The sequence below is a fragment of the Anopheles coluzzii genome, chromosome 3 (assembly GCF_943734685.1).
Source record: "Anopheles coluzzii chromosome 3, AcolN3, whole genome shotgun sequence".
NCBI classification, from domain to species: Eukaryota; Metazoa; Arthropoda; class Insecta; order Diptera; family Culicidae; genus Anopheles; species Anopheles coluzzii.
In genome coordinates, this window is record NC_064671.1 from 41,983,544 (window position 1) to 42,010,647 (window position 27,104).

General features: G+C 38.9%; 1 protein-coding gene across 1 annotated transcript; it reads right to left on the reverse strand.

Annotated features, from left to right (window-relative positions):
• Window positions 1-17,988: 17,988 nt before the first annotated feature.
• LOC120959275 (uncharacterized) lies at window positions 17,989-22,219 on the reverse strand. Its single transcript, XM_040382556.2, has 5 exons — window positions 21,972-22,219; window positions 19,519-19,646; window positions 19,293-19,422; window positions 18,401-18,991; window positions 17,989-18,320 (listed from the first exon to the last, which is right to left on the reverse strand). Exons 1-5 carry the CDS (start codon window positions 22,051-22,053, stop codon window positions 18,220-18,222), a joined length of 1,032 nt encoding a protein of 343 aa, XP_040238490.2. The 5' UTR covers window positions 22,054-22,219; the 3' UTR covers window positions 17,989-18,219.
• Between the last annotated feature and the right edge of the window lie 4,885 nt (window positions 22,220-27,104).

Below are 27,104 nucleotides of genomic sequence, written 5' to 3' on the forward strand. Positions count from 1 at the left end.
GTCATCCGCATATAGCAAGAAGCCGTTAGGAGGAAGGATCGAAGTACAGTCATTGAGGAAGAGAATGAACAGTAAGGGACTAAGGACACTACCTTGAGGGACACCCGAAGAACTAAGAAAACATTCAGAGAAAGAGCCACAGATTTTAACTGCATATGAACGATTCTCAAGATAGGAGTTGAACCACGGCAATATAGAGCCACCGAAACCTAGTTTTCGAAGCTTAGCAACAAGTAATGATAGAGGTATACTGTCAAATGCCGCTTTGAAATCGGTATAGATAGTGTCTACTTGCTTACCACTAGACAGATAGTGATATAGAGAAGACAAAAAACACATTAGGTTGGTGGACACTGAGCGATTGGGCATAAAGCCGTGTTGTTCCGCAGAAATATCATTTTTTACACAAGGCATTACAGATAAATGGACAATTGACTCGAGGATTTTAGAACACGCACAAATAATAGAAATGCCTCTGTAGTTTGATGCTAGTGTGCGGTCACCTTTCTTATAAATGGGAACAAGCCAAGCTAGTTTCCATTGACTAGGAAAAATCCCTACACTAAGCGAGCGAGAAAAAAGACGAGTGAGAATAGGAGTGAGGGTATTGCCACATTTTTTCAAAACACAGGCAGGGATGCCATCGGGGCCTGGTGAAAACGAAGTTTTAAGTTTGGATAAAGCGGATTTTACTAGGCTTTCACTTACAACGACTGAATTACATGATATCACATCAGAGGGCGTGTAAGACAAGCCTACGTCCAAAGGAACCTTAAAAGTACTAGGATCGACAAATACACTAGAGAAATGTTTGGCAAACAGGTTACATATATCAGGATTGGACGTAGCAGAGGACAGATCAAGAAACAGGGTGGATGGAAGGCTAGCAGAGCCTCGCCGAGAGTTCGCAAAACGAAAGAATGACCCAGGATCAATAGTGAAGCGCATTTGAAGACGCCTAACGTAGCGACGATACAGATGGCGATTAAGAAGACGATAAGCCTTAGCCGCATATTTATATACACAAAGATTGTGTAAAGTATTATTTAAACGGTAGGCGCGTTGAGCGCGGTTTTTGTCCGATTTTAATAGACGTAAAGCTCTGTTCGACCACTTAGGATTAGGAGCGGGTTTAAGGAGAGGACAGCAGGAAGGGAAGGCGGAAGTGATTACATTAGTAAACGCTGCTACAGCTTGATTTATGTCACAGTCAGCATCAATAAAGGACCAATCGGTATCGGCTAATATACGATGAAGCTTTTGGTAGTCCAATTTCCTAAAATTGAACATACGAGCCGTAGGTATTCGTTGGGAGGATGCAGGGCGAGAGTGCGTAAGGAGCACGCTTGTCTCAAGAGCAGGATGATGATTGTCTAGCGCGACGAGTGGAACAGGTGAAGCTATGACGGGGGAGCAGCACTCCAAGAAGGCAGCATTGGCAAATAGAAGATCTAATTGTCTTCCGCGTATATTTTTTATGCCGGATAATTGCAGCAAACCGTTTACCGACATTCCATCAAGCAGAGAAACATTTTCACGAGATACACCAGTAGGAATGAACTGATTAACGCACGATGCCGACGGTTGCCAGGAGAGTGATGGTGAATTAAAATCACCAAGTAACACCATAAGATCATTTGGTTTAAGTTTGCCAGCAACGAAACTAACACTCTCATGTAAAACGTCAAGGACTACTTCGGAAGAACGCAAATCGGGTGGGATGTAAACGGCGCCGATATAGATTGCAAGGTTTTGAAGCTTAACAATTGTCCAAACAGACTCCAGCGAGTCGAACGGCAGTGATAAAGTTGACGTGTTCAGCACGGAAGAGCAGGCAATGAGTACACCACCACCACGGCAACGGTTACTGTTGAGAGAATTTCGGTCGCAGCGATAGATGACATACGCATCCTCCGAGATAAGAGAGGACGGAATTGAGCCATCGAGCCATGTTTCAGTTAACACCAACACATCCATATCAAGCTCAGATAGAGAGAGGCGTAACTCGTCTAGTTTTGTGCGCAATCCTCTTACGTTTTGATAGTAGATGTTTAGTCGATCTATCGAAGGAATGAGAGAGCGAGATGCGCCGGGAGTGCTCTCGCTGCAAGTTATTAACGGCGGAAGAGTGTCAGACGGATTGTGTGTATTAGATGCAGGGTTAGCTTCCATCAATTCGGGTAAAGTCGGTAGTTCATGAAAATCTTCAGCCGGATCAGCCGGTTTACGCTTGCTGAAAGTACTGCGTATAAGGCAAGCTCATAGGACCATGATCGGGCGAAATAGTGAAATCAGCGTTTCGCAGTTGTGTCGTGTGGTTGATAGAAGGTGGCGATGAATGATGATCCGATTCACGGGTAACAGGCGCAGAAGGTGCATGGGATGCTGTAGTAGTGGGTCGCCAAACATTGACGGAGCGGGGATTAAGGTCGATGAACTCCTTAAAAGAGATCCCGCGAGGCCAGGTTGAAGCAGCCAAAGCAATAGCCCGGTGCGAATCCGGTACACCAATTTTAAAAGATACGTAGGAGAGCGTAGAAAGATCCCGGTCGCGTCGTACAAGGCTGTATACCAAGATGTCGTCTGTCCCTATGTTGGAACAGGCCATTTCACGGATCGCTTCAATCGGAGTATCAGGAGCAATACGGGAGATAAAGACCCAAGTACGGCGTGGGCGTTCAGGAACGGTCGTAATATTGTTGTAGGACAACCCTGTACCCGATGACAGCATAGCGCGTGTAACGGTATTGGTAGGCGACGAGTCGGGAGAGCGATCCATCAATCGACGTTTGGAAGGATTCTCACCAACAGCTTGATGGGTGAGCTTAGAGGCCGCAACTGGATTCGTGGTCGTTGAGTGCGTAGCAGGAATCGCGGAATGGTGAGCACTCGATGTAGTAGTATGCGTGGCAAGATGAGAGTTGAGCTTATTCATTAGTGAGTTGAAGGAAGTGAGAATCATGAGAACATATCATGACATTCTTTTGATTATAAGCTTCTCAATGTATCTCTGCCTCGTGTTACGTTTATTCGTAACCTTGGAGTTACACTTGATTGTCAGTTAAACTTCAAGCAACAGTTGGATGAAGTAATAACTAAAGCAAATAGAACCCTGGGATTCATACTCAGGGTTTCTTATGAGTTTAGAGAACTTTCCTGTTTAAGAACTGCAGTCTATCTGGTTCGTCTAATTTAGGAATATACTAGTATTGTATGGAGTCCTTCTAGTATTGAGGGATGCACTAGATTAGAAAATGTTCAAAGACGCTTCACCAGGGTTGCATTTCGTCGTATTTTTTGCTCTGCACAACTCCCTGCCTATGAAACGCGATTACAATTGTTTAATTTGCAATCTGTATCCCAGCGACGTTATGTGAGTCAAGCTTGTTTCATTGGCGGGTTACTTGCTTACTCTATTGATGCTCCTGATTTGTTTGCCTCTATTTGTCTATTTCTACCATGCCGTGCCCTCCGTCGCCGTCCTCCTTTAGATATGGAAACACGACATACATTATATTGTCATAATAATCCTTTTTTGTCCTGTCTCAGATGGCTTAACTACTATCAAGATCTCTTTGACTTTAACTATTCGTTAAATGCTTTCCACTCTCGTGCCCTTTCCTTTCAACCGTCCACCTAATTTCTCTTCATACTTCCTTCCATATTTTATTGGTTTTTCTAAGTTTACGATTTTCTCTTTCTTTCTATTAATTTTTTAATTTGCTACTTCTTCACATCATTGAAATATTGTATTAACTAAAATTATCATTATATTAACTAGAATATAACTTAGTTAAGCTAAGATACTCAGTTAAACCTAAAAGGCAGACTGTGAATGAAAGAAACGAATTGAATGAATTAAATGAATTGAATGAATTAAATGAATTGTGTGCTGTTTTTCTTATTGTATATTTATTAATTATTCGTCGAACTGTATAAGCCACATCGATGTATAAAAATTATATATTACAGTTAATTACAGTTTTATATTTTACAATATTTATGTTTTTTAAATGTTGTTACACTTACACACATCAATTACGAAGACGCTAAAGAATAATACGTGAAGCACGAATAACATTAACACGGGACAACAACTCGGCCATTTTCGTTTCGGGAGCGTACGCATCAGATGCCGGGATTTTCTCGTTTCTCTGTTAATTTTTTCAATGTTTTAGGTATATTTCTGTGAGGATCCGTCAAATTTAAGGTTAAATCAAGAGCTTATTTAAAATAAGATGTTATAAACATGGGAAATAATTCATTATTGAATAAATACAATTATAAAAACAATACAATAATAAATAAATTCCTTAAAGTACTGAAATTATAGTATACCCCAAAAGTATTTTTATGTGTAGGGCATTCAAACCCATTGAAGCGCCAATTGAAAAGAACAAATATGCAACATAACAGTTTTAATTACTTTTTACTACGATTAAATAAAATGACCCTTTATTATACAAACGGGAGCTGACAAAACTGGTAAAACGCTTAAACAAAATAATAACTTACAATGATAACAAGAGCTTATCTCTTCGATAGGCTTTAATGGATTGCACCAAAGTATTTTACTATCCTTGAATAAGATACGGAACCGACGATAAAATATCAGCCCCCTCCCCCCTTTCGTTGTCTATCGCTCAACCACCGACCCACAGTTCCTAGGACGCATTCCTGTGGCTTCCCCGAAAGGCGTTCCGGTTGATCACTTACCGATCACGCCCGACGTGTCAAAGTGGCCATAAAACAAAAAGAAGCTGCCACTGGCTTTAAAGCACTGAAAAAGCACAACTACCAAACAGGAGGGGGGCAAAAATTGGCCCAAAATTTCCTCACAAAAGCCCGTTGCTCACGGCCGAAAACCGCAAAAGCCGCCATTGGTGGGGCACATTTTTTTGGTGTTCCTGGTTCCTTCCCGCCAAAGCCCACTACTGGCATTGGCGGTTTGATCGTTCAGCATCATTTGAAACCATTCAATTTCAATCAATCCGCAATTAAGTCTAGACGTGAAGGCATCAAATCACACGAACCATCCATCCATCCATCCATCCATCGATCTATCTTTCTATCTATCCATCCATCCATCCATCACAGCGGGGGAAGCTGGCAATGGATTTTCATCGATCGATTTAGCATTTGGCTTGCAACCAAAAATCGGAACCGCGCTGCTCATCGGGCTGGAGCTGCCAATGGCACTCGAAATGTGACTCTTTGCCGAAGCCTTTCGATGAGCATATACACCCTCTCGCACACGCACATCCCCGTCACCGTAAAGGGGACAGGTTTTGTAAAGTAATTCATCAAACCAACCGGCGTACCGTCCGGTGTGTGATGAGGGCTGAGAGAGATGGGAAAATATTGCACAGTTTATCCGGCGTGGAGTTTGACAAAATTTGGCACTCAATAGGTAGCTTCCGGATGCTACTGGAGTGGAAGTTTTGCTCCAAATCTGGCAGGCTTGTACGCCAACATGCCTACGGGGTGCATTGCCCAGCGTCAATCCGTTTCAGGTGACACACCAGGTGGTCCAGTGTACCGGGCTGTTTTGTTTCGGTACCGTTGGTTTTGAAACAATAAGGCCGAAAAATAAATTGAGATATTATCGGGTGGTGATTGCGTTTTGATTTGTTCGGCCGATACACGTCCGCAAGCGTCCCGCAAGTGGCAGTAGCAACATGATTCGTGGTTGGAATGTTGGAAAATGGGAGACTGTTTTTTATATGAAGACCATTGCCGGAAATGAGGTTTGATTTGGTAGAGCTTTAGAATAACTACCACTTCTGCAGTGGATTGGTGGTGGAGGGTGATGAATGCAAGGGAAATAGATTGGATTGAATTAATCGCCATCGTTTGTGTGTTGTGAAAAATGTGTGGAATACAATGTTATCAATAATTTGATATTCAAAATGTCGAAAAGAGTCAATGATCGTATACTTATTCGATTGATATTTTTGTGGATTTTGTCAACTAGTAAAGCATTTAGTTCTACAAAATCTGCCTCATAATGTGACACGAAAGCCAGTCAAAGTTAACTACATTGATAAGCTATGAAGTAAATGTGCTGCTAGCTGCAGTCTATGTAAAATTAATTGTTTCTTTGTGATTCACATTTCTTTGTACCTTAGTACATATGTTTTCAACAAGATCTAGTTTAGAGAGACTTTACCTTTTATTGTATTTTTTTCAAGAGGAACAGTTTTGCCGTATTACATTTTTTTACAATGAAATCCATTTCTAAATCAATAATTTTCATTTTCGATTTAAATCATCGAACGTGTCAAAATAAGAATATATCTTCTGTTACCATAATTACTTAATTATTTAACTCGAATTTAACGTATCCAACAAGTGATGCTCTAGCTAGAACGTATGGTAAAACATATAATAAACTGTACTTGGAATTTTTTTATTCCAATGTACATTGTTATTAATAATGCAATTAACTGTTGTTCAAACTATTCGCTTATGTTACTGTGAGTTTAATCTGTTACACGAACTTTTTTATTAATTTTAAAATTTATTCATTTCGTAATATAATTATTTATAACTTTAAAAATTTGTAAATTTATTTTTTCTTAATTAATAAATTTATAAATTTAGAAATTTACAAATTTACATATTTATAAATTATATATTTATAAATTTATTCATAAATTAACACATTGATTTATTTAATTACTAATGGACTTATTTTTTAATAAGTTCATTCATTTTTAATTAATTTGTTACATTTTTAATATATTTATGTATTTATTTTATTTTGAAATTTATTTATGTTTTATGTTTGGTTGTCATTTTATTTATCTAACTTAATTTATTTATTTTATATATATTTTATTTGTTTGATTGTTTTTTTTTTTTCATTACGGCCTGGCCGTATTAACCGATTGTTTTTGTTTATTTTGTGTTGGTTTATTGAATCATTCATTGACTTATTCATATTTTCTTAATCTCTTATTAATTTCTTTTTTTATTTATATATATGTTTGTTTGTCAATTTTTTTGCTGCTTTATTCATTGATTAATTTATCATTTTATTTCTGATTTTCCTTTTCATTTGATTAATTATTTATTTTAATTAAATTTACTTTTACTTTATTTTTTATATGAATCATGGCAATATACGATTGCTTATTTGAGTTAGAAATTAAAAAAATCTGTTAAGTATCTTTCAGATTATTAATATTTGTGTATAAAATTAAAATTACAATAAAAAAGTGACAACTGAAACAAATCTGATAGTTTTTAAATCTTTGGTACTAACAACAACAAATCTGCCAAAGGTTAGACGCTCTAAAATGTATGTCTCCTTCAGAAAACAAATTTCATCCCTCTTCCATAACATCTGTCCGACTGGTACTATTTTAAAATACATTTCATTTCAATTTCGTTCATTTCTGATTGAGAGTGTGGCAACGACGTGCCGAAGACGAACGTTAGAGGTTTTATTTATTTCTCTTACACAGCGTCAGAGGAAATAGCCGCATGTTATACATGTGCTTGAGAAAGCATCTTTCCCTGTTCTTGTTGACATGGAATGTAGAGAAGGTTTGCTGCAAAATGGAAAAGAAACTTCCGAAAAAAAGCAGAAAAAAGACTCAAGTACTAAAAGTAGTAGTATGCTAATATCATACTTTCCTCCAAAGTACACCCTCTCCCCCACCCTCTCCCTTGGACCGAAGACAACACATATTGAAATTTAGCACACACAAAAAAGAGGCAAGTCAAATGTGAACAAGAGTGAGAATTGCTGTTGCCCTTCTTCGCTCTTTGTCGCCTACCGGCGCCCGATTGCATTCGGCACACTTTGCCAAAGTTTTTCATTTGTCACCGGATAATGTTTGTGTTCGGCTTATCCGTACTATCGAATTGCACGGCAGTGCCCAGAGCAAAACACATAAACAAAATCGACATAAACCAGGACAGAAATGAGTATGCAAAGGAGAGAAGATCGAAACTTGAATTGAATCTGCTCGTATCTTCCTGGTAGCTGGCCCGAAAGGCAAAGAACGGAACCGCGCTTAAACCGTGGTTCTTTTTTATTATGCCCTATTTTTTACTTGCCTCCGAGACTAATCTTCCGGAACACACACCAGCATACACACACGTATATACTGACTCACAATCATACACACATAGGAGCATCCTGGAGCTGGCGGTAGTTGTTGAGGATGGTCCGGGATACAGCTGCCAAACGGTGGGACAGAGGGTTTTCTTTAGCTCATGCCATACTTCTTCGCTTCGTTCTGCTCGGCATTGATTTCCTTCGGAAATTCCCTGCCACGAGAGGCGAGAAGAAACTTTTCAATCGATATATAGCGAGAAAAGAAATGCAACGAACAGAGACGGTACTCACCGAGCTTATAGGGAAGCACGCAGTCAGCAAGTGTAAAGTGTGGGGTTTGAGAAATGAAAAAGAATGAAAAAATCCGGGGATGAGTAGGTGTAAATGAAAACTTTAATTCTCTGTTTTTTATTCTTTTTTTTTTCTTTCTGAGTTCGACTTTGAGCAATGAGTCGCAAGAGGAAATGGTGCTGGAAGGGCAAAGAGTGTTGCTTATCTTTTAAATACTCTTGCGTCGAAGTGTAAGCGAAGCTTCTTATAAAGTAGATTGTTGGGTGCGGCAGTTTTCTCATCGTGAAAGTTGTGCTGGAATAAAGATTTGAGGTAATGCTTGCTGGTTGTGGCTTTTCAGGTGAACCATTTCAAGTAATATTTCTTCAAAAACAGCGGATTGTTGTGTGAGTTTCAAATTGTGTGGAAGGGACTTGGTTTTTGTTGCTCCCAAAAATATCAACAAGAATAAAAAAATAACATCAAACCGGGAGCTTGCGAAATCACAAAGAATTCAAAAAATGTAATGTCAACTGCGGTAAAACTTCAGGTACCACCAGCCGTGGTCCTTTCTTCTACGGAACTTTGAGTTTCCCCTATGACAGTCTCTTCCTTGCCTTAAAATCCCACGAAACCCACGGGTTTTATTAAAATTTATCTTCACTGTCGTTGGCACATAGATACGGAGGTGTCCTTTTTTTTCTGTTTGTTTGCCTGAGATCTATTTTTTTCGTCATTTGGCCAACCCACAAGCACCGAGGAAAGTAAGTTTGGTCTCAAAATTAAAGAACTCGACGCATGTACTTGGGATCCTCCCGGCACGGCATGTGTGTCTAGGTAGGTGCGCTGTTCACTGCTCTACCATTTTGCTTCAATCGATCGGTTTTTGTTTTCTACTACCGGTGAACCACGATGACGATGGAGGAAGATGATGCTGATGATGATGATGATGAAAACGCGCATGGTACGGCACGGGGCGAAAGGTTTATGAGAACCTTCATAAATCATGATTACCATGGATTTTTGGATGCGTTTTGGGGATCGACGAAGGTGTTTCTTTCTGGGTGTGTATGTGTATGTGTTTTGGAATCGATAGCTGCTAGATGGAGTTTAACTAGTGTCATGGTGTGTTTTTGCTTTTGTGTTCATCGTATTTTAGCGATGAGAGAGATTGAAGTTGTGTGACACAATGCGAAGAAACAAAAGCATGTTGGAAAGAATAGGAGATGTGTAAAATCGTTGAGAATATTTGCACGTCTTTAAAGCTTCTATCTTTGCAAAAAGCTTACATTGTTTTATATTGTGTTCGGGGGGTTTCATATTGGGTTTGGAATTATCTGCTACGAAAATATAGCACAGCACAACTCGTTTTCATAAAAATGCAATAATTATGGCTCTTGCCATTTATTTGACAAATTTGATCCTGTTTAAATCATATCTGCTTTATAAATAATAAATAATACCACATCTGAATTTTAATTCTCATTTACAATGTAAAAATAATACATTGTAAATAGGGTAGAAAACATAAAATAAATATTAAATTAAATATAGCAAAACGAAGACTAAAACTTCACTTTCACGCCAAGTCTAAAGGTACCTTTAATGGTTACAAACAAAGGTCACAAACAAATTCAATCAATAAATTGATGACAGTAAAAGTAACAAAACAGGTTTGAAACATAATCCAACATGAAATATACAAAGATAACTGATAAACGATCCCGAACGAAGGTATTAATAGTAATAGTAATAGTAATAGTAATAGTAATAGTAATCAAATAATGGCAATGAAATATGTTGAAGCCAAAACTGCTTGCTTAATTTAACCATAGGATTATTTGAAATTGAATATGTCATAGTACCACATATCACAAATCATGCATTTTTCAAAAAAAAGCATAAGCTATCAGCAGGGATGTACCAAATCGGGTATTTTCATTTTCGGGAAAACAATCCACGGGTAGTACCCGGTAAAAAACGGTATTTTCCCGGGTACATTGGGTTTATTCAATGGCGCTACAGCTGATGTCAGATTTGCATATTGGATGTTATTGACATCTATGACGAGGCTAAGATGGAACGGTATCCAAAGGAAATTTGAAGTGATAGTGCCGAGCATGGATGCACGATGTTTGAGTGATTCCATTACAATGTAGTTTAAATATTGAAAACATCAAAGCTAAAACTCCTAACAGAAAGCGCTTAAGCATTTGTATTAGTGATGAGCGGGTCAACTCAAACCTACTGGGATAGAGCCATCAGTAATCGTCCCAGATTTGTACGGGACGAGCAGAAAGGTACAAGTAGGTTCAGTAGGTGGAACGATTTCGGTAGGTGCAAGATACCATAAACGACTCCAACCGATTGGCACAGCGATTTTAGATCAGGTCAATACAAGATAGGATTAGCAAAACCTGTGGGTCCAGCGAGTCCGAGTCGACCTGAATTATCAGTAAATGCGAGAAAGCATAAGCGACTCCGACCCGTTAGTGCGGCGAGTTTGGGTCGGGTCGGGTCAAAGTAGGTTCAATACCCGACCCAAACTCGCACCAACTGATCGGAGTTGCATATGTTTTCTCGCACTTTAATTCGCAGAATTTGTTTCAACTTCAGAATTTGTTAATTTTATTAATTTTATTAATTTTACATCATCTATACAAACATTTGTGGAATATATGCGTTTTCTTTAACCGTAATTGTACGACAAATATGTCATTTTTCCAGCTCAACCAGCTGATATTCTGCTACACGTTTTGTTGTGCATCCACACAAACTTGCTAAAAGATCTTTCAGCAGTTGTTAATCCTCTTTTTACGGTTATGTTACTTGGAAACTAGGATATCATTGGCTCATTAGCAATAGAATCACATTTATTTAATATTTAAGTAAAGAAACCATGTATTTACCTAAACTGCATTTAAGAATGTGTAAAAGTCTATTTCATATAAACTTTGCAGATATATTCCTAATATAAGTGATGAAAAATCATTTAAAATCCCATTCAATCAAAAATACCTTATATTTACCCAGGTAAAAACACGGAAAAAAACCCAAAAAATGAATAGCGGCTTAAAAGGTATTGAACCCATGGCTATCAATAATACATAGTATAATAATACTTTCATGAAATTAGAAATGATCCCTCTTGTCATATTTTTGACGAAAGCAGTTAAACGTTTTCCTAAGATTGCTTGGGACTTTTAGAATAACAAAATGACGTTTTTCTGCTTAATATCTGATTTTTATTTTAATATTTTGCAAACAAATGCACCATTTTTATATAATTTTGTTCCACATAACGTAAGAAAAGCTACCATTTAAGAGTCTCAGAAACATTCAAAACAACCAGCGCACTTTTAATAATTTAAAACTACTTATGCAGCCATCCGCTCAAACACCTTCTCTCAAACAAATCAGTACACACGTGGTAGGAGCTAAATTGTAACATTAGATAACCTTCTCAGCCGATGTCATTCCGTACGTGTAAAGCACAATCCACCACCACCATTCATCCTTCTAGGTACCTACAACTCTCAGGTGTAACGAAATGCTTCCCTCAATCAAAATCAATAAACGCGTGGCATCGGGGGTCATACTCCCGTCCTATGCCCATGCCCAAAATTCAACCTACCACCACCAAATCAATCGATTTCGCACCAAGCAGCAGCCCTACAACAGACAAATCCAAGCCCATAAGCGTCACCATCCGATTACCGCTTGCCACGGCGGGCGAACTCCGAACCCGATAAGTGAAGCTGTAAATGCCGCGAACAGAGAACCAGCACAACGCTTCGATCCGCTCACGCGTGAACGATGGGTACGCGTTCAGGTGTGCCCGTATGTGGCTCTGCGAGGGTATTGTATGTGTTTGTGTGCGTGTGTGTTTCCACGTTCATTCTCAAACTTTTACCACGAAATGCCAAAGCAGACGGAGATGACGTGTTAGTACCTTTCAACCGTCCCCATTTTCAATCGGGCCTTAGAAAATCTATCTAAAAAACAAGCTGGGAAAAAAGGAAAAGGCGCTTCATTTTCCGTCCGCCCAACCATCCTTGCGGGCGGATGGGAGGGTAGGCCACACTTCATAGGAATTGATTGATGATGTAAAAGTATCTTTCGGTAGCCAAACACGAAAATGGGTATGTTTTTGTGTCTGTGTTGTGTTCCTTTCCGTGATAAACTTCCCATTTTGTTGGATTGAAGCGCTTCCCTTCCAATTCTACCATTTCGGCTGTGGGCGGGTGGAGTGGTGAGCGCGAGGAGGGGATGAACTGCCCATCCTGTCGCCGGAAGGAACTGCCACTTTGCAGGTTGACCAGAGCCAGGTTTCACGCTCCGGTAACAGAAGCAAAAGGGAAAAGAATTTTCCGAAACGGCTGTAAAGAGATCAATCGATGTAAATTGATCTTTTGCGCCTAAGCGATCGATTTTGTGTACGGCATTCGTTACGGGGACTAGCTCATGTTGAACTCCTTCGTGTTTTTCCTGATTGAGTGCTTCAATTGAAGCGTGTGTCTAGTGGTTTCGCTAAAACGTTTTTTGATAGCAATTATCGGAAGTGCTGTTAGCAGTGAAAATAATGATACTATGTTGCTCTAAATTATGTTATGAACACCAGACACCTCAGCTCGCACACGAGTCACACCGAATCGATTAGTTTCACTAGGGAGCATTTAATATTGGTTTGCTAATAAAACGTGTTGCCCAGTCCCGGGCCCCATGGCAAATGATGCTGCAACAATCATCCGCATCCGAGTACGTGTCTTCCCTTTTGTGGCTTGTGTCATTCATAACAAATCATCAACCAACAACCTAACCAGCAGACAGACAAAATGCAATTACCCAAAATTAGCGTCCTTCTCTGTATTTTCTCTCTTATTTTGTCTGTCTGTCTCTCTCACTCTCTTTCTACTTTCATAATGCTCCCTCTAGCCCGTGTACTACTTCTCTACTCTAGTCTCATCAGCGTAAAGGGGTGTTGGGAAATCGGTGCGAGCAAGGAGCGAAATATTATTAACATTCCACGCTGGGTGAGTAGAAATTGTTGCCAAGGCTCACATTCCACCGCCACTGGTGTATTGATTTTCCGGCGCCTCGGAACGTGGCGCTTAAAATTACTTAACAAATGTTTAGCACAAAAACAGGTTATGGTTACCAACAAGTATCACCCGTAGGCGAGATGTGCTCTGTGATGATGTGTTTTATTTTAACTTAAATTATCGATGAATAATGCGGAAAATTGTTTATCAGAAATAAATAATTATGTATAAAATAAAAGTATGAACTTTAAGAAAAACTGTATGTGGGAATGGGTATTCCTTTTATAGCAAAGCAATAATTGATAATTTACTGTTTATTTACATTTGTTGCTAAGGTAGTGCGTTACTTTTATTTTAATTAGATATAAGATCGAAAATAATTAATTAAAAATAAGTGTTTTGTTGTTTTTTGTTAAAAATATGTAATTAAATCTTAGTTAGACGATAATAAGCGTCACTTTATCCAATTATGTGAGTAGTTTATAATACTGAAATAAAATACCAACAATGATTAAACGAGAGCACCTTGCTTAAAAAATACTCAAATAATAAATGTAAGGTTTACAAAAACGGATTATCTATCGAAAAAATATTAAAAAACAGAAAAAATATAATTATTAATAAAAAAGAAAGTGAATATTGAATTAGAACAAAAGTCATGAAAATTTGACTCTTTAATACATTGAACTTAAGCGTATATTTTTTATCAAGAATTTTATAAATTTTCTACCCAAACTGGAAAAAATATAATGTAAATTGACATTAGCCGGTCTCGTGGTACAGTCGTCAACTCGTACGACTTAATAACATGCCAGTAATGAGTTCAAGCCCCAAATAGACCGTGCCGCCATACGTAGGACTGACTATACTGCTATGGGGGGAAATCAATTAGTCACTGAAAGCTAAGCTCACAAGTGGTACAGGCAAGCCTTGACTGACAATGGTTGTTGAGCCAAAAGAAGAAGAAGAACAAATTGACATATTGCAGACATTTAAGCCGTCACCTTAAATGGTAAATGGTAGCAATGGACTTAATGGTAAGGATGATCAATTAAGTGAAACTTTTTTTTCATTTTCATGCTTATTATTGTGTTTCAGTTTCTATAACTTTTGCAAGAGTTCAACAGAGTTTTTTTTCCGTGGCGTGATAAAAAATAGGCGTTTGATTGAACCATATTTTCATACAGTAATTAAAATTGGATCAATTTGGAATTTGAAGCAGGCTTCCTTTTACATCGATATTTAAATTTTACAATTAATATTTCAATTTAATAAAATTTTAATTATCTTTAATGAAATAATATGTAGTCTTAAAAGTGTATTGATAATTTCATTTAAAAATCCTTAAACCAACTACAAAATTATATTGCGCTCTGTTCTGCATAACTTAATTGTAACTTTCTTCTGAAGAAATAAAGCCGTAAAGAGTAGTGTTGGCTGTCAAAAAGAATTCATTATATATGTAATTTGTGGACGTTATTACATTTGGTTTTACGATATAGCATTTTGTTCCGAAATACAAATGAAAAAATGGCTTACACTTTCTCTCCATTGTAGTTCATAACAGCAATTATACATCGCCTCCAAAGAAAAGGTAGAATTATCAAAACAACCAGGAGTCCGAAGAAGGTTTTGTGCGTATTTGAGTAGAATAAGAGGGATTAGCATCCACCGGTAGAAAAGGCCGAGGTCATACAGTGTTTTTGACACTAGAAACTCACCTCGTGATTTTGATGAGGGAAAATGAGGCTCCTTTTCAGGAAAACAATCGTGAGAAGTAAATGGGATTTACTGTTTTGAGTCTTTATCAAAAATAATCAAAAAGTAGGTTGTTTCCTTATTGTTTTCCGGGAGTACTCATATCTGTAAAGTAAACGCTATCGTTTACCTTCTTTACAGCAAATTCGAGATACTTAAACGTCAATGGCTAACATTTTTCTAACCGTTACATGAAGCTCCTAAAACACTTTCTCACCGTGCATTGTGTCATTTGTGTTGTCTCGTCGTCGTACACTTTCAACATACACTTAGCCTCCGCTTCGCAAAATCGGTAAAGCCACAGGACCGCACGTAGAAAATGTTTATCGTATAGCGTATGGTTCGTCCATTCGAGAAAACCACCCTGACGGCGAGCGAGAATGGCAATCGTCCAGCGACCCGGAAAAAGACTCAAAATCATCATCACACAAAACATCATCCATCGCTGTGGAAAACCCCTTTTGCACCTTAATGTTGCCAAGCAATTCCAAGGTAAGTGTATTGGAGGAAACACACACACACACACCTTTGTATACTAACCCCTTTTCGTCCACGAGGACGATTACTCCCACGTGGCCACAACCTCACACCATCTCCAATGTGGCAACCTGCGAGCAACCCTGAGAGAGATGGAGAGAGAGAGAGAAAAAGAAAAAGAGAGAGGGAAAGAGAGTGAGAGGGAGAGAGAGGGAGAGAGAGAAATAGAGAGAGAGACAGAGAGAACATACGATGGCTCAAGTTTATTACAACACTTCACACCGGACCACCGTAGCAGCTTCGCCTTCGGGAAGGACCTCGGAGAGCTTCTTCGGTGTAGATTATTTTATTATTATGGAGTTTTATTGAATTTAATTATTAATATCAATGGAAATTGCTGGCCCATTTCGGTTCATCCGGCGAAACCATCCCAGTTCCCTGTCCCTGTCTGGCTGTGCGAGGGCGCGCTACTATGTTGTTGTTTCCTTGTTTTGCCCTCCCCCCTAGAGGGCCACATGCTCTCGGGGATGTGTCTCTCTCGGCGACTTCTAGCCCGTTTTGCACAGTTTCGCTACACCGCCAGTGCTTTAAGAAGGATGAAAACGACCGCAAAACATGGTTGTCGATGCGGCACGATCTGCCGGCTTCCTCGGTCACTTGCCACTTCGCCCCATGTTTCGGCTGCAGAGTATTATTTCACTTTAACATGTTCAACGAGCGTGTAGAATGTAACGGCATTAGGACGTGCCGTTCCTGCTCTGGTTATTTGGGCATTTCGTGGGAAGCGTGGAGAGCGTGGGACGATGGCTTTGGTGCATGTTATACTAATTTTTGATGCCTTTCGTTAAAAGTCTCAGCTGGCGAGCTGACGAGCATGGTCTAGTGAGCTGTTCCAGTGTTTTAAGCTTACCATACTGCAGCTTTTTAGCGTTCTGCGAAGTGTTGGGTAAGGTGAGTATGGGATTAGAATTATTAAGATTGTATTCTATTAAGTGTTAAAAACAGACTGAGAACAGATGACTTAAGACTGTTAAACAGATGACTTAATACTAAAAATTATAAGTGGGTTGTCTTGAACTGAATGCATATTTATTTGTCCAATTTTTATTTCTAAGAGATTCTTGAAAGCTTTAATTTCAATTGAATCCATATTAAATTGAATTGAAAAGAGGGAAAAGGCTCAGTACTAGTTTGAACAATTAGCTACAGAAAAGCATTTGACATTTTATCAACAATATCTGTTGATTATTGGAGTTAGATCCATAAGCTTAGAAAAGTAGGCAGTCTCAGATAAGCCCCACTGTATGCAACCTACATAACACCTTGCAGCACTTACGTACAAAAATGCCTTTAGGGATAAAATACAATTGTATTATAGAGAGGACAATTTAAATTCTAACGAACCTTAGAGCAACATGTCTGCTCAGAAACCCCGTCTGACCGTCCCCCCGTAGCAAGGATTGACTATCCAGTTGCTTGGTAATGAATTAAGTCTTGAAACCCTGCATAGGCCGGCATGTCCGCGTAGGTCGTTACGCTAAATAGGAGAAGAAGAAGCTAGCAAGCCACTTGCCATCCATTTTCAAGGCGTTTGAATTGAAATTACCCCTCCCCAGATACAGTTTGGCCGGTCTGGTGGTACAGTCGTCAACTCGTACGATTTAACAACAAGCCCGTCATGGGTTCAAGCTTTGAATGGATCGTACTTCGATACGTAATAAAAAGGTCACTGAAAGCCAATGTACTGGTGTTATAGGCAGGCCGTGACCGATAACGGTTGTTGTGCCAAAGAGGAAGAAGATAATGTCCACAGCGAAGTAGGGTCATAGACAAATTACTAAATGAACGATTCCAGCTATAAATAGGAATATTATGAATTTTATGAGAGAATATTACCATCGTATCACATTTGATCATAGTAAAAGGGCGAAAGAATGTTCGAAAAAATGAATCGTTTAAGTGTCCATCCGTAACAACTACAGCAAGGAATGGCTCTGGTGTTTGATTAAGTCCAAAACTGAGCTAAGATATTAATCATCGTACGTCACGTCCAGTCTTACTTCCAGATGCAAACGTTTGTCATTAACGAGTCATGTGTTGAATATTTTAATTTTGTTTTTTACATACGAATCAATTAAAGTCAGTATAAGAACATTTGTAAAAAAAAATTGGGTCACTGATCTTGGACTCACTGATCTTGAAAATGAAAGTAGTGTAAACAGCAAATTAGTTCAAATACATTGCTAGTATTACCTTCTACTAAAATATAAACATTCCTCTCAACAAACTCGTTGTCGTCTTTCTTTTACCAATCAATTATTGTTGTCATCTCTTGTTACAGTTTATTACACCTTGTCACAAACATCGCCTCTCTCTTGTTGTCATGGAAATGTCTTAGAGTAGGATTTATTTGATTAGTGTAACGCATGCAATAGAACGTTGAGCAATGATCAGGAGTGCATTTGTAGTGTGCAACGTGCTACATTATTATTTTAATGGTACGCAGGCAAACCTGCAGCATTGCTGAACGAGCAATTGGAAGGAATTCCTTGGTCTGTTCCGGGGCGTTGTTCCGATTCCGGTTTGATGAGGTCGTGAGCTGGCTTACAAAATCAGATACCTCATACTGAATCCGGTTTCACGACGGAATGGATCAAACAGCTGATCGCTCTGGAAGTACATCATGTATGGTCCCGGCGCGGTAACTGAAAGGACATAGAGAGGTTTTTTTTGGTAATGGTTTGTAATCTGCATTGAAATTGTAATCTGTCTCCCAATGACTTACCATCAACTTCACCATTGCTCAAACTATTACTGCAGAACCGGTTGGCTCGCAGGGCGGGCAGTGTAGGCAAGCGGACCACCGCGTTCGGTATGTGCAGGTTGTCTTCGGATCGTGCCGCGATGGCAACGCTGGAGTAACACAGCTCATCGACGCCCGGATTCTGTGCGGTCGGATTGCCAGAGGATGCAATCTCGAAGGTGGTCGGTAGGATACGCAGTGTCTGGCTGTTACGGGGTCGATGGAAGCAGATCGCATAGTTCATTCCACCAAGGTACGGGCCAGCGCCGTTGCCAAAGTTGAACGATTCGACCGTACCAGAGTTGTCCTGGAAGTACTGCAGACAGCCGGTGGGTGCAAGCAGACCGATATCACCGTGCGAGAGAGTACGTGCCATCAGTGGAAGCATGTCGGGAGTATCCAGCTGACGGGTAGCGTCTTTGGCAGCGGCTGCCATACCCGACGGACACTCGAGCTGCTGCACACGGATGCTCCAGTGAGGGTTGGCCAGAGTTGGGATCTGGGAGCGGCTGGCAATGCGGAAGGTGATCGTCATCGTACGATCGGCACTGGTGGGGTTGAAGGGTACGTATACTGGGGAGAAAGAGATGAAGTGTGTTAACATCTTATACATTTGTTGCTAAAAGTTAATGCACAAAACACATCTTTCTATAGGCATATTTATAGCATACGTTTACGGATACACACACGATCATATGGAGTGATAAAAAATATTAATATCCAAAAATTATGAGTCGGCCCACTCTCAAAAGAACTTCCTCATCTCACTTGAGTCAAACCATCCATCTTCGATCAGTGCTTCGGGCCGGTTAAATACACCTCCAAAAATCAATTTCAATTCAATTCCCCACACCAAAACCTTCCCTACACTCACCATGCTGACCGCCATTTTCACCGCATAAATCGAAGTTTAAGTTGTCGACCGAAAACACATCGTTGATGCATCGCGGGTACGGATCGAGCGTCGGCTGGGCAAGGCTAAACGAGTTGAAATCCAATCGAAGCTGTGACGGTACCGGAAAGAAAGAGCAATCGGTCAGTTGGCTGCAACGGTGGGTAATTTCGGCGCGGTTTGGCAATGGCTTGATGGTCTGTCTTACCTGACAGATGCGCGTATTGAGCGAGCGGATGGTGTAAACACAGGTCAACCCGTTCGCAGCAATGTTGTTCGGGGTGAGCAGTGTCGTCGTCTTTACCAGGGATGTACCACCGCAGGCAAGTGTAGGTCCTGTAGAAATACGGAGGTGTAGGTAGGGATTAGCTGGATCGTTCTGTTACGGCGGTCTGTTGTCACCCCGTCACTAATGGTAGCTAATCCCGGTGGTAAAGGATGAAATAGGTGGTGGCCTAAACCCCGTACCGTTGCTGATGGTGCAGCTACCAATGTTTCAAGAGATCGAAAAATGAATTCCACCACTACACACTTTAGGCGATGTGTAAATTTCCCTGCCAGATTTGAGAGATGGCTCTTGCCGTTTGCCTGCGGTGCGACTTGGTGTAGAGCGTTAGGAAATCTCATCTGTTTAATCGGGTTTCGTTGGGATATTACTTGGATTTGCTTGTGGGATTTTCAGCAAAGACAAAACATTAAATCGTCGGTGGGATAACCAATCCATCGAGAGTTCAGGAAGGATAGACCCTCAAAATTTTGATTTGTGCAATGAACACGGCTTAGGTGTTGAATGAACTATTATTCACTGATATGTGAAGATACTTTTTGCAAACACGACATTGACAATAATGTTGGGTTTAAGATAACTTGAATACCTGTTAAGAACGAACTAGTACATATGGAGCGTGAAAATGACAATGACGTTTATGACAAATTGTCAATAAAAATAAAGTTATTAGGAACTTTAAAAATTGATATTCTATTAAAACAATATCTTTGTTGTTAAAATAATACCTCTGAAAAGTTGTAATAATTTCTTTGAAATGCAAAGGCTACCGAAAGAGATTTCCTGGAAATTGTTGGACTCATTCGCCTCTTAATTGTTGGACTGCAGCGGAAAAAAATGATCGAACTGGGCCAAATGAACATTCATTACAAATTAACAAATATTCCAATTGAAATTAGCAAATAGGGTGATAGTAGATAATCAAACATTAATATGCATTTATCAGAGCTGAATGTTTGGAAAACCAATCGATTGCAGGCTATATTAAATAATATTGAATAACTCATTTGCAGAAATATCTATGTGTGTTTAAGATGGTAGAAATGTATACTAGAATTAAGCATCTACTTTACATCGATATTTCGTGTAAAACTTCCCATTTTCATCCTTATTTTAAGAATGAGGATTAGCTAATGGTTGTAAAGTTTGCTCTCCCAATTAATTGAAAACTTAATCTAATGACGTAGGTCGAGTACTATTGGACATCAAATAGTGACTGATAGTTGTAGAATTAGACCGATATGATATCAAAATAATTTAATATTATACAAACACATCTGAGCCAAATTAAACATAGTGTACATCCACTTACTATCTGTATATTACTACTATCTATTTTAATTTGTTTACGGTATTGTTGCTCATTTTTTTGTTTCTTAATATCTATTCATGTTGAAAACAAGCTTTGGACAATATATTTTTAGCAGATGTATGCCTTTCTACAGTTTAACAGTCTATCTTTCTTTGGTACAATAGTTGTATGAACTAATCACCCATGTCCATGAACTTAGTTCACTAAGAATAAAATACAATTCTTTTTCAAGTAAAGATATGTTTTTATAAAAAAAAACTATTTATAAATTTAGGTACTGAGCTCTATTCCAGAATGAATAAAAAAGTAAAATAATGTAAGATTGAAACAACAATCAATAGGATCATAGGGCAGTTTGAGCTTAACGTTTAAGTGTGATGATCATAGGACCGATTAGACATTGTGCTTTGGCAAATGAGTGATGAATGGAAATAACATCAGGAGATCATTCGATCATTACGTTTTACCTAACACTTTGCAACAAAGTCTGCCTAATACTGTGCATCCATGTCATATAGTTGATCATATCGCAATTCCTGCCATGGTACGAAATTCCCAGACGTCTGGACATAATGTGTATGTGCAATTATTTTTTCTTACTTTCATTTTTATTTTATCTGCTGTAATCATTTTAGCAATCAAACAAACACCGAAGGTACTAAAATAGGGAAAACCCTATCGTTATTTTTAGACCCATCAGTAGGTCTATTTCCGTGCGCATGGACCATCCTTCTTATGATATGCACAAGAGTAGTGTAGAGCATCACACTAACTTTTTTATCAGTTCACTACCCAGCACATGCCTTCTGTCTCCTTTCCGTCACCTTATCAGAATGATGATCTTATCGGGGTGACATGTTAAGACGTATCTCGCTACCGGAACAAGCTAATCAATCGAACACGTTTCACATGCCTTGTGTTCCCCACGCACGCTAGATACAATTGGCGCCAGTATGGGTGGCGTATAGAAACAAGAATTGATCACTGCACTTTGTTAGACCAAAGACGTACACGTTCACTGGGGTGCTACTATTTGACACGATGTTGGCCTTCCCGGCAGTACCTGTATATTGACCCTTCGCTGGTGACAGCTGCATCATCCCGATGACAACCAAGATAAGCACGAACGACATCGAGAAGTTCATCGTCACAAGTCACTGTCGGCGATCGCAAGCTCAAGAAAATGCACCACAAACGTAGCTTTTTTGTTTTATTTGTTTCCTCTCTTTCAATCACTCCGAGTGTACGAAAAATCAATACGGAACGGTGTTACTAGTCGCGAAAATTCTTCACGAATGACGATCGTCAACTGGGCAAGTATCCTTTTATACGGCGAAGAGTTTTCAATGGTTCTGCCCTATTATCGCGTCGGTTGCTGAGGCACTTTTTTATCGCTCGGCAAATGATAAAATGAAAGTTGTTTCGTGCCCACAGCCGAAATTTCCGTCGTGGAGGTCAGTAGGTCTTATCTAGCGCTTGGAAAGACATGGTTTTTCCATAAGTGTACGTGCACGATTGTGAAAGTTTCTTCGAGGAGAAAAAATATACTATTAAATAGTTAGCTCTAGGTCGGGAGATGATTTCTAAACAACGGTTGTGCTAAATCTACAAACCTATTTATTAGAGTGTTATTGCGTGCATTTAGTGTGAATATGTTTTGTGTCGCTATGCTTTGAATCTCATGTGCTTACTAATCATCCGTTCGATCGCGGGGAGGTGTGTGATAAAGTGCTTTGGGACTGTAAATTGGGGATGCATCTCCCGCCGTGGAATGTGCTACTGAAGTAAAAAAATACAAAAATTTCATTGATAAAATGAAGTATGACGTACACGGCAACAGGAACATTGATAAATGGGCAGGACGTAAACAATCATTCACAGACGTAGATTTCCGGTTACAATGACGAAACGCAAACATTTTTGTTTTATTTCGTAACGAGGCCAGCACAAATCAATCTTACGTACGACGTTGGCTACATCGAATCTTTAGCTTTTTTATGTTTAAGAAGTTCTAAATTTTATTTTATAATAACATTAACTTAAATGTAACCTACTTAATCCTTTCAACTTAAATGTAACATCTGCTTCATTTCTTGTGTTCATGCCTGCAGGTGGATTTCACTTTTCATTATACTTATCACGTAATTGCTGAATAATTTCATCAATGTTCTCCCTTCATCATAATTCATTCTATTTCCTAGTTTCATTAGTGTTTCTATTGACAGCACTTTAATATATAAATGTTTAATTGTTAATTTGATTATTGTGTTTAAGTGATTGGCCAAACAAGCGGCCTTATCACTGAATTAAAACTACATCTTCGAATAAATCCTAGCGTGTTGTTAGCTTTGTCTAAAATATCACAGTAATGTTGTTTGAAATTTAGTTTGCGATCCAGGTTGACCTCTAAATCCCTGACCGTATTGCACCCGGCAGTTGTGTCCCTGACATGCTATGCTATCGGACTAGCTATTCTAAAGAACGACATTGACGTACGCTTATTAACATAAATTACCAGGTCGTTATTGTTGCACCAGTCAGAAAAACATATCATCCGATCATTCCAGAGAAAGAGAATCGGAATTGTTCCGTGGGACACGAAACAATCTAACATCATCCGCATAGAGCATACAATGTGCTTCCGTAATGGCCAGTGTGACGTCCTGCCCTAAAGAACGCCAGATGAGCTCTCTAATACATTAAGTTAAGTGGTTAATAGTTAAGTGGGTACAAGGGCAGGCCTTGACCGACAGCTGTTGTTGTGCCAAAGAAGAAGCTACGTTCAGAGATGTAGGACCTGAACCAATTCACCAACGGAGTAGAGAGACCGATCCGGGCTCTTTTGCTATTGCTCAGAGGAATTGCCAATTTCTCTTTCTTTCATTACATTCTACGCTTATTACGCTAAGAAAGCATTGAAAATAATAAAAAAAAAAACAGTTCCGTGATCCAGTCATCAACTCACACAACTTAATAATATATCCGCCGTGGGTTTAAGCGTCGCATGTACCTTGTCCTCCATACGTAGGACTGACTATCCTGCTGTGAGTGAATCAATAAGTTAAGCCCGTTAGTAGTATAGGGCAGGCCTTAGCCGACACCTGTTTTTGCGCAACGAAGAAGTAGAAGAAGGTACAGGAGAAAAATAAATTAATGAAAATTAATTACTAACACAAAACTGAAAACATATCCATCTGAAATATGATATAATGTTATGTTTATGTTTCATAACAAGGCCAAAATTATTATAAATCAATTTATGTTTACCAAAAAAAATGAATAACGTCTGAATTAACCATGATTGTGGATTTTCTTATTTCCGGAAGCATGTCAAAGTTTATCATGATTTGAATTTTCATTCCAATTCAACGATTAAAACGTAAATTACGTTCAAAAAGTCGATTTTTGTCGACATTCATGAATTCAAATGCCGACTTTATCGTTTTACGTTTCTTGCATGCAATGTTCATACTTGCACACAATCAATAATGCAATATTGCGTGACAGAGTTGTATATATGATAGCCATGACTCCTCAGGAAACATAACTGGCTATCATATATGATAGCCTTGGCACTCAAAGTGTTGAAGTCGTGCATTCTAACAACATGCTTGGTTTAAGCCCCATGTGGTCCGTACTTAAGTATATGACTGGCCATTCGGCAATTAGAAATTCTTTCAAGACACAAATAGCCTATCATAGCGATGGCTAATTTATACCTAGACCGAGTACGATTGTTGCGTCAAAGAAGACCAAGGTCTACAAAGTGATCGCTTGTTTGATGAAAATTTAAATCAACATGTTATTATTTGAGTATATATAGCTCCACAAACGTTTCGATTGCTATCTCTTCCAATTCAAATATTTAAATACCTGCACATCTTAAACCTTTCTTGTCCCAGTGTTATATTAATGTATGGAAACAATCGTTTGCTATCAAAATCGCAAGGCATTCTATGAATATCTGAGGAGTTTTAGAAATCTTATGTTTTACGATAAGGGAATATTATTAGGACACATTCTAGGCGATTGGAATATAAAAAAAAACTAAACTAAACTGTTAAATTTAATGCAACTTGAACCCAACTTGTATGCAACCGAGTTGAAGAGCATGCTTGTTAACCCTTGAGGATTCTCGCACTAAAATTTTTAATATAATCCTTTCTCTTTCTCAAAACTTTCAGCGTGTTTGTGTGGAAAACCCTTTAGTGTTTCGTTATTTACACCAAATTAAGCAATCTTTTAGCAATTTTTTGCCAATAGTTATAGTCTTCCTGATTAGAAGAATTGCTCGAATTCAATGAACAAACGCTAACCGTTGACAAATTCGTCTAACACACCTCCACGTATATCTCATCGCAATAGTTTTTCCCTCACCTTTCTTCTTCTTTGGCACAACAATCGCTGTCGGTCAAGGCTTACCTGTACCCACTGTTGGAGTGAGCTTGGCTTTCTTTGACTTATTGTTACCATAGCAGTATAGTCAGTCAGTCCTACACGTATTCGGGGCTTGAATCCATGACGGGCATGGTGTTAAGTCGTACGAATTGACGACTGTACCACCAGACCGGCCCAAGAACCCTCACCTTCCCTTACCTTTATCAAAGAAAAAAACATAACATAGAAAATAACTAAAATATAATTACTTGTTGCTTTTATTGGTTGTGAAGATACATTTTTTACCTATTACATAACGAATTTAAATCTTTGATCTCTTTCAAATTCAGATAAATTCGGATATGAATCAAAAACACTCGCTGCAAAAATTAAAGAATGATTTGGTTTCAATTGAATAGTTATGGCTTTCAACTCAGCTTCAGAAAATCGAGCGATAGAAAATGCCATGGTATATTAAAATTTGTCTAACCAATTATGCCATCGGTGCAATATAACAAGCTTTATTGATTGCATTAAGGGCCAATGTGTTGTCATGGCGCATCGAGATGCAACGGTTTTGATATGTTGTGTCTGATGCTGAAAAAACTAAAAAATATCCAAAAAGATGGGGGATTGGCGCATTATTTCTCGTCCCTAACAAAAACAACATCAATCATGAGCTTTGTACCGAATTGTATATCGGTTTCCTTTGCCTTGCCCTACGTTTAATGGCAAAAGTGCGATGGAATTTTTGGAAATCAATTTTCCAGAGCACAAATAATATTTACCATGACTATAATTCAATTCGATCTGCTCGCCACGATGGCATGGTGATGGTGCGTACGTCAAACAAGTCGAAAGAGTGCGAACATAATGCGAACCAACCACGCTGATTGATGACAATGGGGCAAGGGAAGGAGGGGTGGTAGAGAGGGTTGGTAGAGGGTATAAATCGAAACGCCAAAAAGCAGGAAGTATGAAGTGAACATCGGCGGAAGTTAAGTGGTCGAGTACGTTAACAGATATCCGAATGATTCGGTGCGGTTAATATCGTCGTCGGATTTCATGTTTGCTTTAGTGGTGAGTAAAACGAGTGGAGATTTCTCTTATGGATTACTTGTTTGGTCAACGTTTACCATTTGGAAGCATCAGTGAGCTATTTAAACACAATAAGAATTATAAAGAGTTTTAAAGATAAACATCTCAATGTAATATAAAATGTAAATATAATATAAAACTAAATAATTTTTTTTTCAATATCAACTTTTTGAAAAATTATTAAAATCATTAGCATTGCTTTCATATTTCATATTGCTCATATGACAATAATTGCAATTGTATTATATCACATGCTTTTTGCACTCATTGCAAAGCTGTCACCTGGTAATGCGAAAGCTGAGGAAATGTTGTTTCTACTGAAATGAAACACAAACACACCGATCCATCATGCAATGTGGCGCACACCCGGCACCAGCTTCCTCGCTTTAGTGGTTTTTAATGGTGACACAATGGAAAACAAATACGTCTTTATGGAATTCCTTCATATTCGCATGGGGCCGTAGAGCGATGATGGCAAGACAGTTGTTTAACCGGCCAAGGAAATGAACCTCTGTCATATGGTGACATTTTGTGCGGCGTTTCGGATGTGCTGTAGTGGGCGGTTTGCATCAACGAGAATCACACCACCAGCTGTGGCAACCAGTCAAGCAGCCTGGCGCTTGAATAGATTGCTCAAAAGCTTAACATCAATTAAGAGCACTGTGGCGGCGGCGGCGGTGGTGGTGACATCGAATGTTGGAATGTTTCAAAATGACTAATA

Excerpts from the sequence above, each read along its gene's own strand:
- LOC120959275 (XM_040382556.2), bottom strand. The coding sequence starts at position 22,053 with ATGAACTTCTCGATGTCGTTCGTGCTTATCTTGGTTGTCATCGGGATG. Across the intron at positions 19,647-21,971 it reads AGCGAAGGGTCAATATACAG|GACCTACACTTGCCTGCGGT; the intron begins GTACTGCCGGGA and ends GTATTTCTACAG. Across the intron at positions 18,992-19,292 it reads TGAAAATGGCGGTCAGCATG|TATACGTACCCTTCAACCCC; the intron begins GTGAGTGTAGGG and ends CTTTCTCCCCAG.